Source organism: Micromys minutus (assembly GCF_963924665.1).
Source record: "Micromys minutus genome assembly, chromosome: 10".
Taxonomy (NCBI): Eukaryota; Metazoa; Chordata; class Mammalia; order Rodentia; family Muridae; genus Micromys; species Micromys minutus.
In genome coordinates this window covers 24,946,273-24,959,785 of record NC_137979.1, presented here as the reverse complement: position 1 = coordinate 24,959,785, position 13,513 = coordinate 24,946,273, and the positions used below count along the sequence as shown (strand labels likewise).

Below are 13,513 nucleotides of genomic sequence, written 5' to 3'. Positions count from 1 at the left end.
TATCTTTGTTTTGCAAAATAAAGTCGTTTAAAAAAAATAATAATCTACACCTGCCTGTGTAGAAACAATGGTCCAGTGGCCCACCCTGCCTTGACCTAAGAACTCAAGAAGAGAAGATCTTTACCAACCCCACATCAGATAGAGGCCTAATATCCAAGATATACAAAGAACTCAAAAAGCTAGACATCAGAGAATCAAACAACCCTATTAAAAATGAGGAACAGAGCTAAACAAAGAGTTCTCAATTGAGGAATATTGAATGGCTGAGAAGCATCTAAGGAAATTCTTGACATCATTAGTCATCAGGGAAATGCAAATCAAAACAACCCTGAGATTCCACCTCAAACCAGTCAGATTGGCCAAGATCAAAAACTCAGATGACAACAGATGCTGGTGAGGATGTGGAAAAAGAGGAACACTACTCCACTGTCAGTGGGGTTGTAACCTGATACAACCACTCTGGAAATCAGTCTGGCGCTTCCTCAGAAAGATGGGCATAGTACTACCTGAAGACCCAGTTATTCCACTTCTGGGCATTTACTGCCAAGATGCTCCAACATACAACAAAGATACATGCACCACAATGTTCATAGCAGCTCTATTTATAATAGCCAGAAGCTGGAAAGAACCCAGATGTCCTTCAGTAGATGAGTGAATACAAAAATGTGGTACATTTACACAATGGAGTACTATTCAGCTATCAGAAACAATGGCTTAACCAAATTCTTAAAAAATGGATGTATCTAGAGTATATCATTTTGAGTGAGATAACCCAGTTACAAAAGAACAGACATAATATGCAGTCACTGATAATGGGATACTAACCCCAGAAAGCTCTGAACACCCCAGAAACAACTCACAGAGTGTGTGAAGTTCAAGAAAAAAAAAGAATATATTTTAATTAAAATAGTACTGTATCACATCCTCCTCTTTTCCCTACAGCTCCTCCCAGTTTCTCTCTTATTTCCTCAAATTAATGACCTCTTTTCCTATATTATTGTTACATATATACATATGTGTATGTATATGTACCCACAAATATTTAATTACAACCATAAAAAATGTATTTGTTTACTTTTATGCAAAAATGCTGAAAATTTGTACATTTATCTTTGTTTTTTAAAATAAAGTTTTTCAATAATAAAAAAAGGTCAAGGTAACATACAATAGCAGAATCATGAGAATTGTACCAAAATTTTCGATATAAACTCTAAAAGCTCTAAGGCCTAAACAGATATTGTGCAATCTCTAAATCAAAATAAAACAAAACAAAAATACAGATGCCAACCTTGTATTTGGTGTGAAATATTTGGAGATTGATGGGAACCTGGTACAGTGGGAACTTTCAGGAATCTATGAGGGTTATCCAAGTGAGAACTATCAATAATGGAAAATATAGAGTCTTAACTGGAGATCTTTTGTGGCCAGGAGTGATTCCCCTTGGTAGGTTACATTTGGTGAAGTTGTTGACTGCAATGTTACTGTATACATCACTAAAAACTCCAGGATAATACTAAGAAAGAATTGAGCTCTCTGACAGTTGAGAGTTAGGTTCAATTTTAAACAACCAAAATATTTCCTTGAATATAGGTCAAGTTAGTGAGGGGTAGAAATATCCATCCCTATATTTTAGTCTCTTTACTGCGGGAAGTTACTCTGCAGACTTCAGAAAGAGAAACCAGGATATCAACACAACAACAAAATATACCTACCTACAATATGTTCTGAAAGCAAGAGGTACTGGGGCAATGCAGAACTCATGGAAGTGGCCAACTAATGTTTGGTTAAACTTGAAGCCTAATCCACAAGGGGAACCACATACCCTATCATTCCAAAATGGCTGAGAACTGGGGCTAGAGAGCTGAGAGACTTAGGGTAGAATCAAATATGACTGAAATAAATGAAAAATGAAAATTATTGCGATGATTCCCAATGATAGTAAGGTTTTATTATTCAGCAGATTAAAATGGTTGCAGAGACACACAGCCAGATTTCATGTGTGTGTGTGTGTGAGTGTGTATGTGTATGTATATAAATTAATGGTCTCTGTCATATCCATTCCCCTTCAGAGATCAGAGAATTCCAGAGAAGAGGGGAAGAAAAAATATGAGTCAGAGGTGGAAGAACCAGGAGAAAATGGCCCAACATATCAACTAAGCAAAGCTCACATAGGCTTACAAGATTGAAATGCCATGCACCAGGTCTGCCTGGGTCTTCTTCAGGTCCTCTCAATAAAGGTTAAATCTTTTAGCGTGATGTTTTTCTGGTACTCAAAACAATGTGTTAATCTTTGACACTTTTGTCTGATATTAAGACTAATTTTTTTTCCTATTTGAGTTATCTTCTCCAGCTTAATATGAGGGGTTTTGCAATGCATTATTAAATCTTGTTTGTAAAGTTGGGAAGCCTGTTCCATCTTTTGGAAGCATGTTCTTTTCTGAAGTAGAAGTGGAGGGGAAGTAAATCTAAGTAGGGGAAACCTAGAATAAGTGAATAAGGGGTGGCATTATAATGATGGGTGGTATTATATGTGAGATTAATACTTTAAAATTAAGAAACTGAATTTAAGGAAGGGAGAGTTGATAAAACAGTGCTTGTTACCGAATGCTTTTCTAGAATCACCACTGAGAAAATATCACTGATTCGTTCAGGTCCCTTCCCTTATGAAACTACTCTGTTAAATTCTCTTTTGTAAATGAGAATATTATGCAGTGAGTCTTATTGTAAGGACACATTTTAATATTAATATCAATCTAATTACTAGATAAATTTAAGTTTAAAAACTACAGTATAGGTATTATAATGAGATTTGTTTCCTGCAAATGACTCTGATCAAGGCCTCTTTCATGTCTCTGTTTCTCAGGCTATAGATAAAGGGATTAAGCATGGGAGTCACCACTGTGTACATCAGGGCCATGACAATCTCCTTGACAGTAGAGTTATTAGATGATGGCCATATGTAGACACCAATAATTGTCCCATAGAACAGTGAGACCACAGACAGATGGGAACCACAGGTTGAAAAGACCTTGCGTATGCCCTGTGTAGTTGAGACCTTTAGAATGGAGCAGACAATTCGTACATATGAAACAACAATGAGTAAGAATGGGATTACAATATCAAGCCCTCCTAAGATAAATATCATTAGTTCATTAATATAAGTGTCAGAGCAGGACAACTTGAGCAGGGCAGATATGTCACAGAAAAAGTGGGGAATTACATACTCCTCACAGAATGACAATCTTGCCAAGAGTAGAGTGTGGAACATAGAATACAGAATGGTAAATGCCCAGGAGAGCACCACCAGAGTCACACAGAGCTTGGGGCTCATGATGCTGGTATAATGAAGAGGGAAGCAGATGGCCACATAGCGGTCATAGGCCATGACCACAAGAAGAACATTCTCCATGTTTGCAAAAACCATGAAAAAGTACATTTGTGTCAGACAGCCAGCATAGGAGATGGATGTGTCTTGGCTCTGCATGTTCTGCAGCATCTTGGGCGTTGTGACAGAAGAAAAACAAAGGTCAGTGAAGGACAAGTTGCTGAGAAACAAGTACATGGGTGTGTGGAGATGGGAGTCCAGACGAATGAGGATGAGGATGATGAGGTTTCCCAGGAGGGTTGTGAGGTACATGGTCAGGAACAGACTGTAGAAGAGATGCTGGTGCTCTGGGTAGATGGGCAGCCCCAGAAGGAGAAACTGAGTGATGAGGGTCTGGTTATTCATTATTATTCCTATTCTCCTGTATTCTAATGAGAAAAATTATCAAGGTTACTTAAAATTCAAAATAAAAACAAATACATTTTCAGAAGATATATTGTACAAAAATGAATGTTATAGTCATCATAGTAATTATAACCTCAAAATTCCTGATGTCTGTAGTCATTTTAATCATACATGTTCTTTCTCATCTTCTCTTCAATATGTTTCAGTCTCCTCTTTTTTTCCTAGACACTTCTATGCTGGTTCTACTGAGATACAAAATGGACTAATAATTCTCTTGCCTGTTACCTGCTCATACTGATTGACTATTGTCTGTTGCTCTGTACTTTGCTTTATGTTATTTTGTATATTGATGTTCTTAAAGAATTTTTATAAACATATCATAATTTTATATAAATTTCAAGAAAAATTTACATATGCCTATGTATTAGATTACTCTTTTATACTTTAAACAGAATGACTCTGTAACATAGATATTTTTACTTCACTGTAAAGTAATTAACTTCATTCTAATACTTTATGATATAAGCGTCAGACCCTCAAAGTAATAAGTGAATCTCCTGTTTTCATTTTGTTGTCTCTCAAAGCATTCCTTGTTCTACCTTTCTGATCTTCCATAGTACAGTAAAAGAAAATGAAGTTCTATTAGAAATTAGCAATTTTAAATTAATTTTTTTCTTGCCACATACTGCTTTCATACATTATGCAGAGTTTCCCCTAAATACTTTTCCAATTTCATCCATACATTTCTGTAAGCCGATATGAATGTTTGAGGACCACATCTCTTCTATATTGAAATACAGAGGCAGACTCAATTATGTTCATGTTCTAATGTTTCCTGATCTTTCTCGTCTCCTTCATCATGATTTATTTACACTGTAGCATAATATAAAAGAAGTCCCATCATATTTTTTCTGACTTATTTTTCAGATTACCACTATTGCTCTGAGAATAAGATAAAATCTCTTACGAGGACATAAATGATGTTACATTACCTCACAGGTGCTCATGGTCCATCTTATATAGTCTCATCATGACACTTCGATGTCTTTCTTTATCATTGATGGAGTTACATCCTTCCTTTTGCAGGTGATCCTCCTTTTGCCTATGACTTTCCTCGTTCCCCTTCATCTGTTCATCCTCCCTCATATGTCAGAGATATTACTTAAGACATACTGAGGTGAATTTACTCTGCTCTCCCATACTATGTTATACCTTCAGCTATGTTCTCTAGCATCATATCCTAATCCTATGCAGTTAATATGTGATCACTGATTAATATATATGCACATTAATTGTAAACTATATGTAGAAAAATATACATATATCTTCATTTTGGTTTTTTATATGCAATCAATCAGATTTTTCAACTAGGGCCAAAATCTGTAATGATTCATGAAATTGGTCAATGAACATTTGTTACCTGCTGCTCAAAATGATACAGATGTTTTTATCATCAATTTTTTTAAAAGGCCCCATTTAAATATAAATACTTAAAAAGTTAAACTCTACATTGTTCATTAGAGATCTGATGCTGTGTTTCTACATCTTTGTCACTCTAAAGTGATACTAATGACCCCAAATCATATCTATATGGTTTAATACTCAAAATGTCATTGACATTGAGGCAGCAAAAACAGGATAAAGATTTTATGAATTACAAAACAGAAGTAAAACATAGTTTGGAAACTTTACCGGAGTTAATCTTCAGATGTCCATAATACATGTGATGGTGAATTTATGCATCAAGTATGTTAAATACAGACACTGATTTAAACCCTGCTAGTTGTTTTTCAGATACTCTTTGAATGTTATTAAAATCTGTAGACTTTTAGAAAGTCAATAACACTTCACTTCAGGATGAGGTTCATGCATTCAGCTGAAAGAATTAGTGGAAAACGACAATTCTGGGGAAAAAATTGTTGCATCTTCTGCTTTAGATACAAGAATGTACCATCCACTCTTTTCAATGCCTCCAACATTCCACATATTTCTTCAAATGTTCACTTGATCAGTGTCTAACACTGGGTAGTCTATATCCTAGTCACAGCATGGAGAGGCAGGCATGTATTAATGATCACACATGACACACACACACATACACACACACACACACACACACACACACACACACACACACACCATCCGCTGATTCTGGACATTATTGGATATTTAATCTATCACAGGTCGAAAAGCTGATGCAACAGAAGAAATATCTATAGATCTTAACAACTTTCTCAGAAAATGTTAAAACTTAAACTGACTGTTTTCATCTTCATAGACTGCGAGTTTTCCAATACAGTTGAATTCAGAGATTGCACACTTAGTCTCTGCAGATTTACATTACAGAGGATAAATGATGTAGGAGAAAGATGTTCCATTTAAAAAGTTACTCTTCTCATGTATCCCATAGTGGCCTCAAACACTGAGCACTAGTTGCCTCTGTATTCCAAGTACTGCCATGAAAAAAAAAATGTGCCACCATACCAATTTTATGTCTCTCATGTAAATGAACAGTATTTTTGTGTTGTGTATGCATGTGTACAAAGATGAGAAACTGAGAAATCACCATCTACTTAATGGTTAATGGACTTCTTAAATTCTCTATATATTAAGACTGTACTTCTCAAATTAAACACCACATAAAATTATAAATTGTATGTTTCTAACATGTGTCAGAACTGCATATCAATATGGATCCTGTAGAAATACTGAGTTTGATTGAGGAGCTTTCATTGTAGACTTAAATGAACACTCAAATGATGGTAATATATTACATGATAAACTGTACTTAAGAGCAATCACATACAATAGCAGTGACAGAGATATTTTTCAACTTGTACAGATAAAATGAATCATCATTTTAATAGGACACTATTTCCGAGATTGTTCAGACCCCAGAGGTAAAAGTAAAGTAAACAAACACTAAGCACTAAAGAACTAAACTTTATCTTTTGGTACATTCTTTTGTTGAAATATTATGATATTGGGGGAAAATCGCATAACAAATAATAGTAATAATAAACATGCTAGTATACCTAGTTACATGATGAAGATGAATCTAATACAAACAAGGTATTACTAAGAAAAGAAGAAGTGTATCCTACCTGAAAAAAACTACTATACATAAAATATAAATTTGAATTGATTTCAAGACACCTGCTTATTTTCCTGAATGTACCCAGCACTGATGAGTCAGAGTGGGTCGTAGTTTCTGGTTCATGATCCTGATTACCTTTATTTTATTAGCAGACAAAAGAATAACAGCTGCTGCATACACCTCACATAACTGCATCATCCCTACTCAAAGCCCTTTGTTGGCACCACTGAACATTAGGTGCCCAGCATCCCAGAGGTGTACAGACTTGATAAGTCATTAAAGACATAGTAAATATGCTGGACCTATCTAAGACCAATTTACCTCAGGGATCTCGATTGGAGATCAATTTTAGTCAATGATTATGATTTCCAAACTTAACAGATGGTAGGATTTAAACAACAATAAACAAAATAATCATCAAATAGCAGCAATAATAATGTCAAAAATATAGAAAAGCATGCTTGTCCCATTCAGGTAATGAACAGGGCTTCTCTTGACTGGACCCCATTTTGTTAGTGAGAACAGCAAAGGAGGTTGACTGAAAAACACCGTATATTATAAGAAATAGTCTGGATATAATTGACTTAAAGTGTATCAGTCAACAAAATATCTAGACAAATAGCTATGAATAGCCTAGCATTTAAGTACTGAGTCATCTTTGAGCCAATCCAACTGTAGATTTTAAGCAGAATGAGACAACCGGCCATGAGGATAAAAAATGCAAATCTACCTATTTTTATCTCCTTGTACAAAATTCAAGTCCAAGGGGACAAAGGACCTCCACATAAAAATAGATACACTAAAACTAGTAGAAGAGAATGTTGGAAGAGCCTCAAGTGCAAAGGCACAGAGTAAATTTTCCTGAACAGAACACTAATGGCTTATACTCTAAGATCAAGAATGCACAAATGGAATCTCATAAAACTGCAAAGTTTCTGTAGGGAAAAGGACACTTTCAATATTACAAAACTGCAACCAACAGATTGTTACCAATTCTATATAAGAGAGAAAGCTAATATCCAATATATACAAAGTAACCAAGAAATTAGACACCAGAGAACCAAAGGCACTGATAATTAGCACCAGAAAGTTCTGAATACCGAAGAAACAACTCACAGATTATAGGAAGCTCAAAAGTAAAAAAGGAAGGCAAAAAAGTGGAAGCCTGAGTCCTTCTCAGAAAGAAAGTAGTGTATAACACCCTCTCAGAGTATGGTACATCTACACCTTAAATCATTAATAATTTAAGAGCTAAGAATATAGCCTTGTGGCAATTATTGGTGTTTGAAAATTATTATGTTTAATCTTTACACTTTTAATATTTCCATCTTACATTTTGTTTTACATGTACATTATACTCATTGTAACTAGTAAGATTTAAATTCATACTATCAAACCTTTAAAAAAAGTACTGACAAAATATATTCATATAGTTTTATGTAAAATACTTTTAAAAATCTGTACATTTGTCTCAGTATTTTAAAAATAAAGTTGTTTAAAAATAGGGAACATCTTGCTTTTTTAAACTTTATTTTAAAAAACAAAGAGAAAAGAAAAAATTTTAAACATTTTTGCATAAATGTATACAAATACATTTTTGTCAGTGCTTAGGAATTTTTCTTTAAGGTTTGATACTCTGCATGAAGTTCTTACTAGTTACAATGATCAAAAAGTACATGTAAAACAGGATGTAACCCAGAGTTAGTCAACATTTTCTTGGTGTGTAAGGATTGAGCATAATGGGTTTTTTTTTTTTTGTTTGCTTTGTTTTGTTTTCTATTTCTTGAGCTTCACACAGTCTGTGAGTTGTTTCTGGGGCAGTCCGAGCCTCTGACGTTACCATCACACTATCAGTGATTGCATATTATGTCTGTTCTTTTGTGACTAGGTTACCTTACTCAGGATGATATTCTCTAGATGCAGGCATATTCTTAAGAATTTGGTTAAGTCATTATCTCTGATAGCTCAGTAGTACTCCGTTGTGTAAATGTACCACAATATTTGTATCCATTCATCTACTGAAGGGCATCTGGGTTCTTTCCAGCTTCTGCTATTATAAATAGAGCTGATGTGAACATTATGGTGCATGTATCTTTGCTGTATATTGGAGTGTCTCTGGGGTATATGCCCAGAAGTGGAATAGCTGGATCATCAGAAACTACTATGTCCAATTTCCTGAGAAACCGGCCAGACTGATTACCAGAGTGGCTGTATCAGTTTACAACCCCACCAACAGTGGAGAAGTGTTCCTCTTTCTCCGCAGCCTCGCCAGCATCTGCTGTCATCTGAGTTTTGGATCTTGGCCATTCTGACTGGTGTGAGGTGGAATCTCAGGGTTGTTTTGATTTGCATTTCCCTGATGGCTAAGGATGTCAAGCACTTCTTTAGCTGTTTCTCAGCCATTCCATATTCCTCAATTGAGAATGTTTTGTTTACCTCTGTACCTCATTTTTAGTAGGGTTGTTTGATTCTCTGGTGTCTAGCTTTTTGAGTTCTTTGTATACCTTAGATAATAGGCCTCTATCTGATGTGGAGTTGGTAAAGATCTTTTCCAATTCTGTTGGCTGCCATTTTGTTTCCTTGACAATGTCCTTAGCCTTACAGAAACTTTGCAGTCTCATTAAGTCCCATTTGTTAATCTTTGACCTTAGAGCTTGAGCCACTGGTGTTTTGTTCAGAAAATTTTCTCCTGTGTCTATGTGTTCTAAGGGTTTCCCTACTTTCTCATCTAATAGTTTCAGTTTATCTGGTTTAATGTGGAGATCTTTGATCCACTTACACTTATGTTTGTACAAGGAGATAAGAAAGGGTCTATTTTCATTCTTCTGCATGCTGAGTGCCAGTTGGACCAACACCATTTGTTGAATAGGCTGTCCTTTTTCTATTGAATGTTTACAGCTCCTTTGTCAAAAATCGGTGACCATATACATGAGGGCTCATTTCTGGATCTTTTATTCTATTCCATTGATCCACGTGCCTATTTCTGTACCAGTACCATGCAGTTTTTGGCACAATTGCCTTGTAATATAGCTTGAGGTCAGGAATAGTGATTCCCGCAGTTGTTTTCTTGTTGTTGAGGATGGATTTTGCTATTCTAGGTCTTTTGTTATTCCAGATGAAATTGCACATTGCTCTTTCCAACTCTATAAAGAATTGAGTTGGAATTTTGATGGTGATTGCATTGAATCTGTAGATTGCTCTTGGTAGGATGGCCATTTTTAAAATGTTGATCCTTCCAATCTATGAGCATGGGGGATCTTTCCATTTTCTGAGATCTTCCTCGATTTCCTTCTTTAGAGGTTTTAAGTTCTTGTCATACAGGTCCTTCACTTGCTTAGTTAGAACCACACCAAGGCATTTCATAGTTTTTGTGACTATTGTGAAGGGTATCTTTTCCCTAATTTTTTTCTCTACATGTTTGTCAATTGATTATACGAGGCTACTGATTTGGTTAATTTAATTTGATATCAAGTCACTTTGCTGAACTTGTTTATCAACTGTAGGAATTCTCTGGTGGAATTTGTGGGGTCACTTAAATACACTATCGTGTCATCTGCAAAGAGTGAAGTTTTTACTTCTTCCTTTTTGATTTGTATCCCCTTGATTTTCTATTGCTGTCGAATTGCTCCCGCCAGGATTTCCAGTACTATGTTGAATAGGTACGGGGAGAGTGGGCAGCCTTGTGGAGTCCCTGATTTTAGTGGGATTGCTTCAAGTTTAGCACCATTAAATTTGATGTTGGCTGTTGGTTTGCTCTATATTGCTTTCATTATATTTAGGTATGGACTTTGGATTCCTGTTCTTTCCAGGACTTTTAACATGAAGGGGTGTTGAATTTTGTCAAATGCTTTCTCGGCATCTAGTGAAATAACCATGTGATTTTGTTCTTTGACTTTGTTTATATGATGAATTACATTGATGGATTTCCTTATATTAAACCAACCCTGCATCTCATGGATGAAGCCTACTTGGTCATGGTGAATGATTGTTTTGATGTGTTCTTGAATTGGGTTTGCAAGGATTTTGTTGAGTATTTTTGCATCGATGTTCATAAGTGAGATTGGTTTGAAGTTTTCTTTCCTTGTAGGGTCTTTGTGTGGTTTAAGAACAAGGGTTATTGTAACCCAAAAATGAGTTTGGTAGTATTCTATCTGATTCTATCTTGTGGAATAATTTGGAGAGTATTGGTGTTAAGTCCGCAATGAATGTCTGATAAAATTCTGTACTGAACCCACCTGGACCTGGACTTTTTTTGGTTGGGAGGTTTTTGTTGACTTCTATTTCTTTAGGTGTTTTGGGATTATTTAGATTATTTACCTGGTCCTGGTTTAACTTTAAAATCTTGTATTTGTCTAGGAATTCATCCATTTCCTCCATATTTTCCAACTTTGTGGAGTATAAACTTTTGTAGTAGGTTCTGATAATTTCTTGAATTTCCTCAGTTTCAGTTGTTATGTCTCCACTTTCCTTTCTGATTTTGTTAATTTGTATACTCTCTCTTTGCCCTCTAGTTAGTCTTGCTAGGGGTTTTTCATTCTTGATTTTCTCAAGAAACCAGCTCTTGGTTTTGTTGATTTTTTCGATGGTTCTTTTTGTTTCTATTTGGTCTATTTCTGCCCTTAGGTTGATTATTTCTTGCAGTCTGTTCCTCTTTGGTGTATCTGCTTCCTTTTGTTCTAGAGCTTTTAGCTGTGCTGTCAAGTTGCTAATGTATGCTTTCTCCAGTTTCTTTTTGGAAGGACTCAGAGTTATGAGTTTTCCTCTCAGTACTGCTTTCATTGTATCCTATAGGTTTGGGTATGTTGTGTTTTCGTTTCCAATGAATTATAGAAAATCCTTAATTTCTCTCTTTATTTCTTCTTTGACCCTGCTATGGTTTAACAGAGAGTTTTTTAGTTTCCATGTGTACGTGGGTTTTTTGTTGTATTTGTTGTTGTTGAAGACCAGCCTTAGACCATGGTGATCTGAGAGAATGCATGGGAGTATTTCAATCTTCTTATATCGGTTGAGGCTCATACTGTGTCCAATTATGTGGTCAATTTTTGAGAAGGTGCCATGGGGTGCTGAGAAGAAGGTGTATTCTTTTAGTTTAGGATGATATGTTCTGTAGATATCTATTAATTCCAGTTGGTTCTTAGTCTCTGCTAGTTTTACAGTTTCCTTGTTCAGTTTCTGTTTCCATGGTCTGTCCATTGGTGAGAGTGTGGTATTAAAGTCTCCCACTATTATTGTGTGGGGCGAAATGTATTTTTTGAGCTTTAGTAGGGTTTCTTTTATAAATATGGGTGCTTTTGAATTTTGAGCATATATGTTAAAAATTGAGATTTTCTCCTGACAGATTTCCCCTGTAATGAGTAAAAAGTATCCTTCCTTACTTTTTGATAACTTTGGTTGGAAATTTACTTTATTCGATATTAGAATAGCCACTCCATCTTGCTTCTTGGGGCTGTTTGCTTGGAAGTTTTTTCCCCAACCTTTTACTCTGAGATAGTGTCTGTATTTGTCTCTGAGATGATTTTCCTGTATGCAGCAAAATGCTGGATTTTGTTTATGTATCCAGTCTGGTAGCCTATGTTTCGTTCTTGGGGAGTTGAATCCATTTATGTTAATAGATATCAAGGATTAGTGGTTTCGGCTTCCTGCTATTATTGCTTTTGTAGGTTGTGTTGTGTCTGTGTCTCTTCCTTCTTTTGATTTTTTTGCTTAGGAGTTTTCTTGCTTTTACTAGGATGTAGTTCCCCTCATTTAAATGGGTTTTCCACCTATAATTCATTGTAGTGATGAGTATGTGGTCAGATATTGTGTAAATTTTGGTTTGTCTTGAAATATCTTCATCTCTCCATCTATGGTGATTGATAGTTTTGCTGGGTATAGCAGCTTGGGCTGGCACTTGTGCTCTCTTAGGGTCTGCATGATGTCTGTCCAGGTTCTTCTAGCTTTCATAGTCTCTGTTGAAAAATCGGGTGTGATTTGATTGGTCTGCCTTTATAAGTTACCTGACCTTTATCCATTAATGCTTTTAGTATTCTTTGCTTTGGGCACTTAGTGTTTTGACTATTATCTAACCTATTTGGATTTCTAAAGGCTTCTTTTATGCTGGTTGTCATCTCATTCTGAAGGGTAGGGAAGTTTTCTTCTACAATTTTGTTGAAGATATTTAATGTGCCTCTTAGTTGATATTCTTCTCTCTCTTCTATTCCTATTATCCTTAGGTTTGCTCTTCTCATTGTGTCCTGGATCTTCTGGACATTTTGAGTTAGGGGCATTTTGGTTTTTGCATCTTCTCTGACTGTTTTGTCTATGTTTTCAATATTGTCTTCGGCCCCCGAGATTCTCTCTTCCATCTCTTGTAGTCTATTGGAAATGCTTGCTTCTGTGATTCCTGATTTCTTTTTAGCTGTTCTACCTCTAGGGTTATCTCTTTTAGTGTTTTCTTTATTGTGTCAATTTCCATTTTAAATTCCTTCTTCCATTCCTTCATCTCTTTGATTCTGTTTTCCTCTAGTTCTTTGAATTCTTTTAGTATTTTTGTTGTTTCCTCTTTAAAAGCTTCTGATTCTTTTTGCTTTTCCTCCCGTTCTTGTTTAAGGATCTCTATTATCGTCTTGTGGTATGATTTTAGGTCTGCGTCTTCTTTTTCTGGAGTGTTTGGCATTCTGCTGTTTGCTGTGATGGGAGAGCTGGGT

General features: G+C 35.6%; 1 protein-coding gene across 1 annotated transcript; it reads right to left on the bottom strand.

The window, feature by feature from the left end:
* Positions 1-2,797: 2,797 nt before the first annotated feature.
* LOC308426175 (olfactory receptor 1468-like) lies at positions 2,798-3,730 on the bottom strand (the record flags this gene model as incomplete). The annotated part of the gene is made up of 1 exon (XM_080923934.1): positions 2,798-3,730. The coding sequence occupies one exon, from the start codon at positions 3,728-3,730 to the stop codon at positions 2,798-2,800; it is 933 nt and encodes a 310-aa protein (XP_080780060.1).
* Between the last annotated feature and the right edge of the window lie 9,783 nt (positions 3,731-13,513).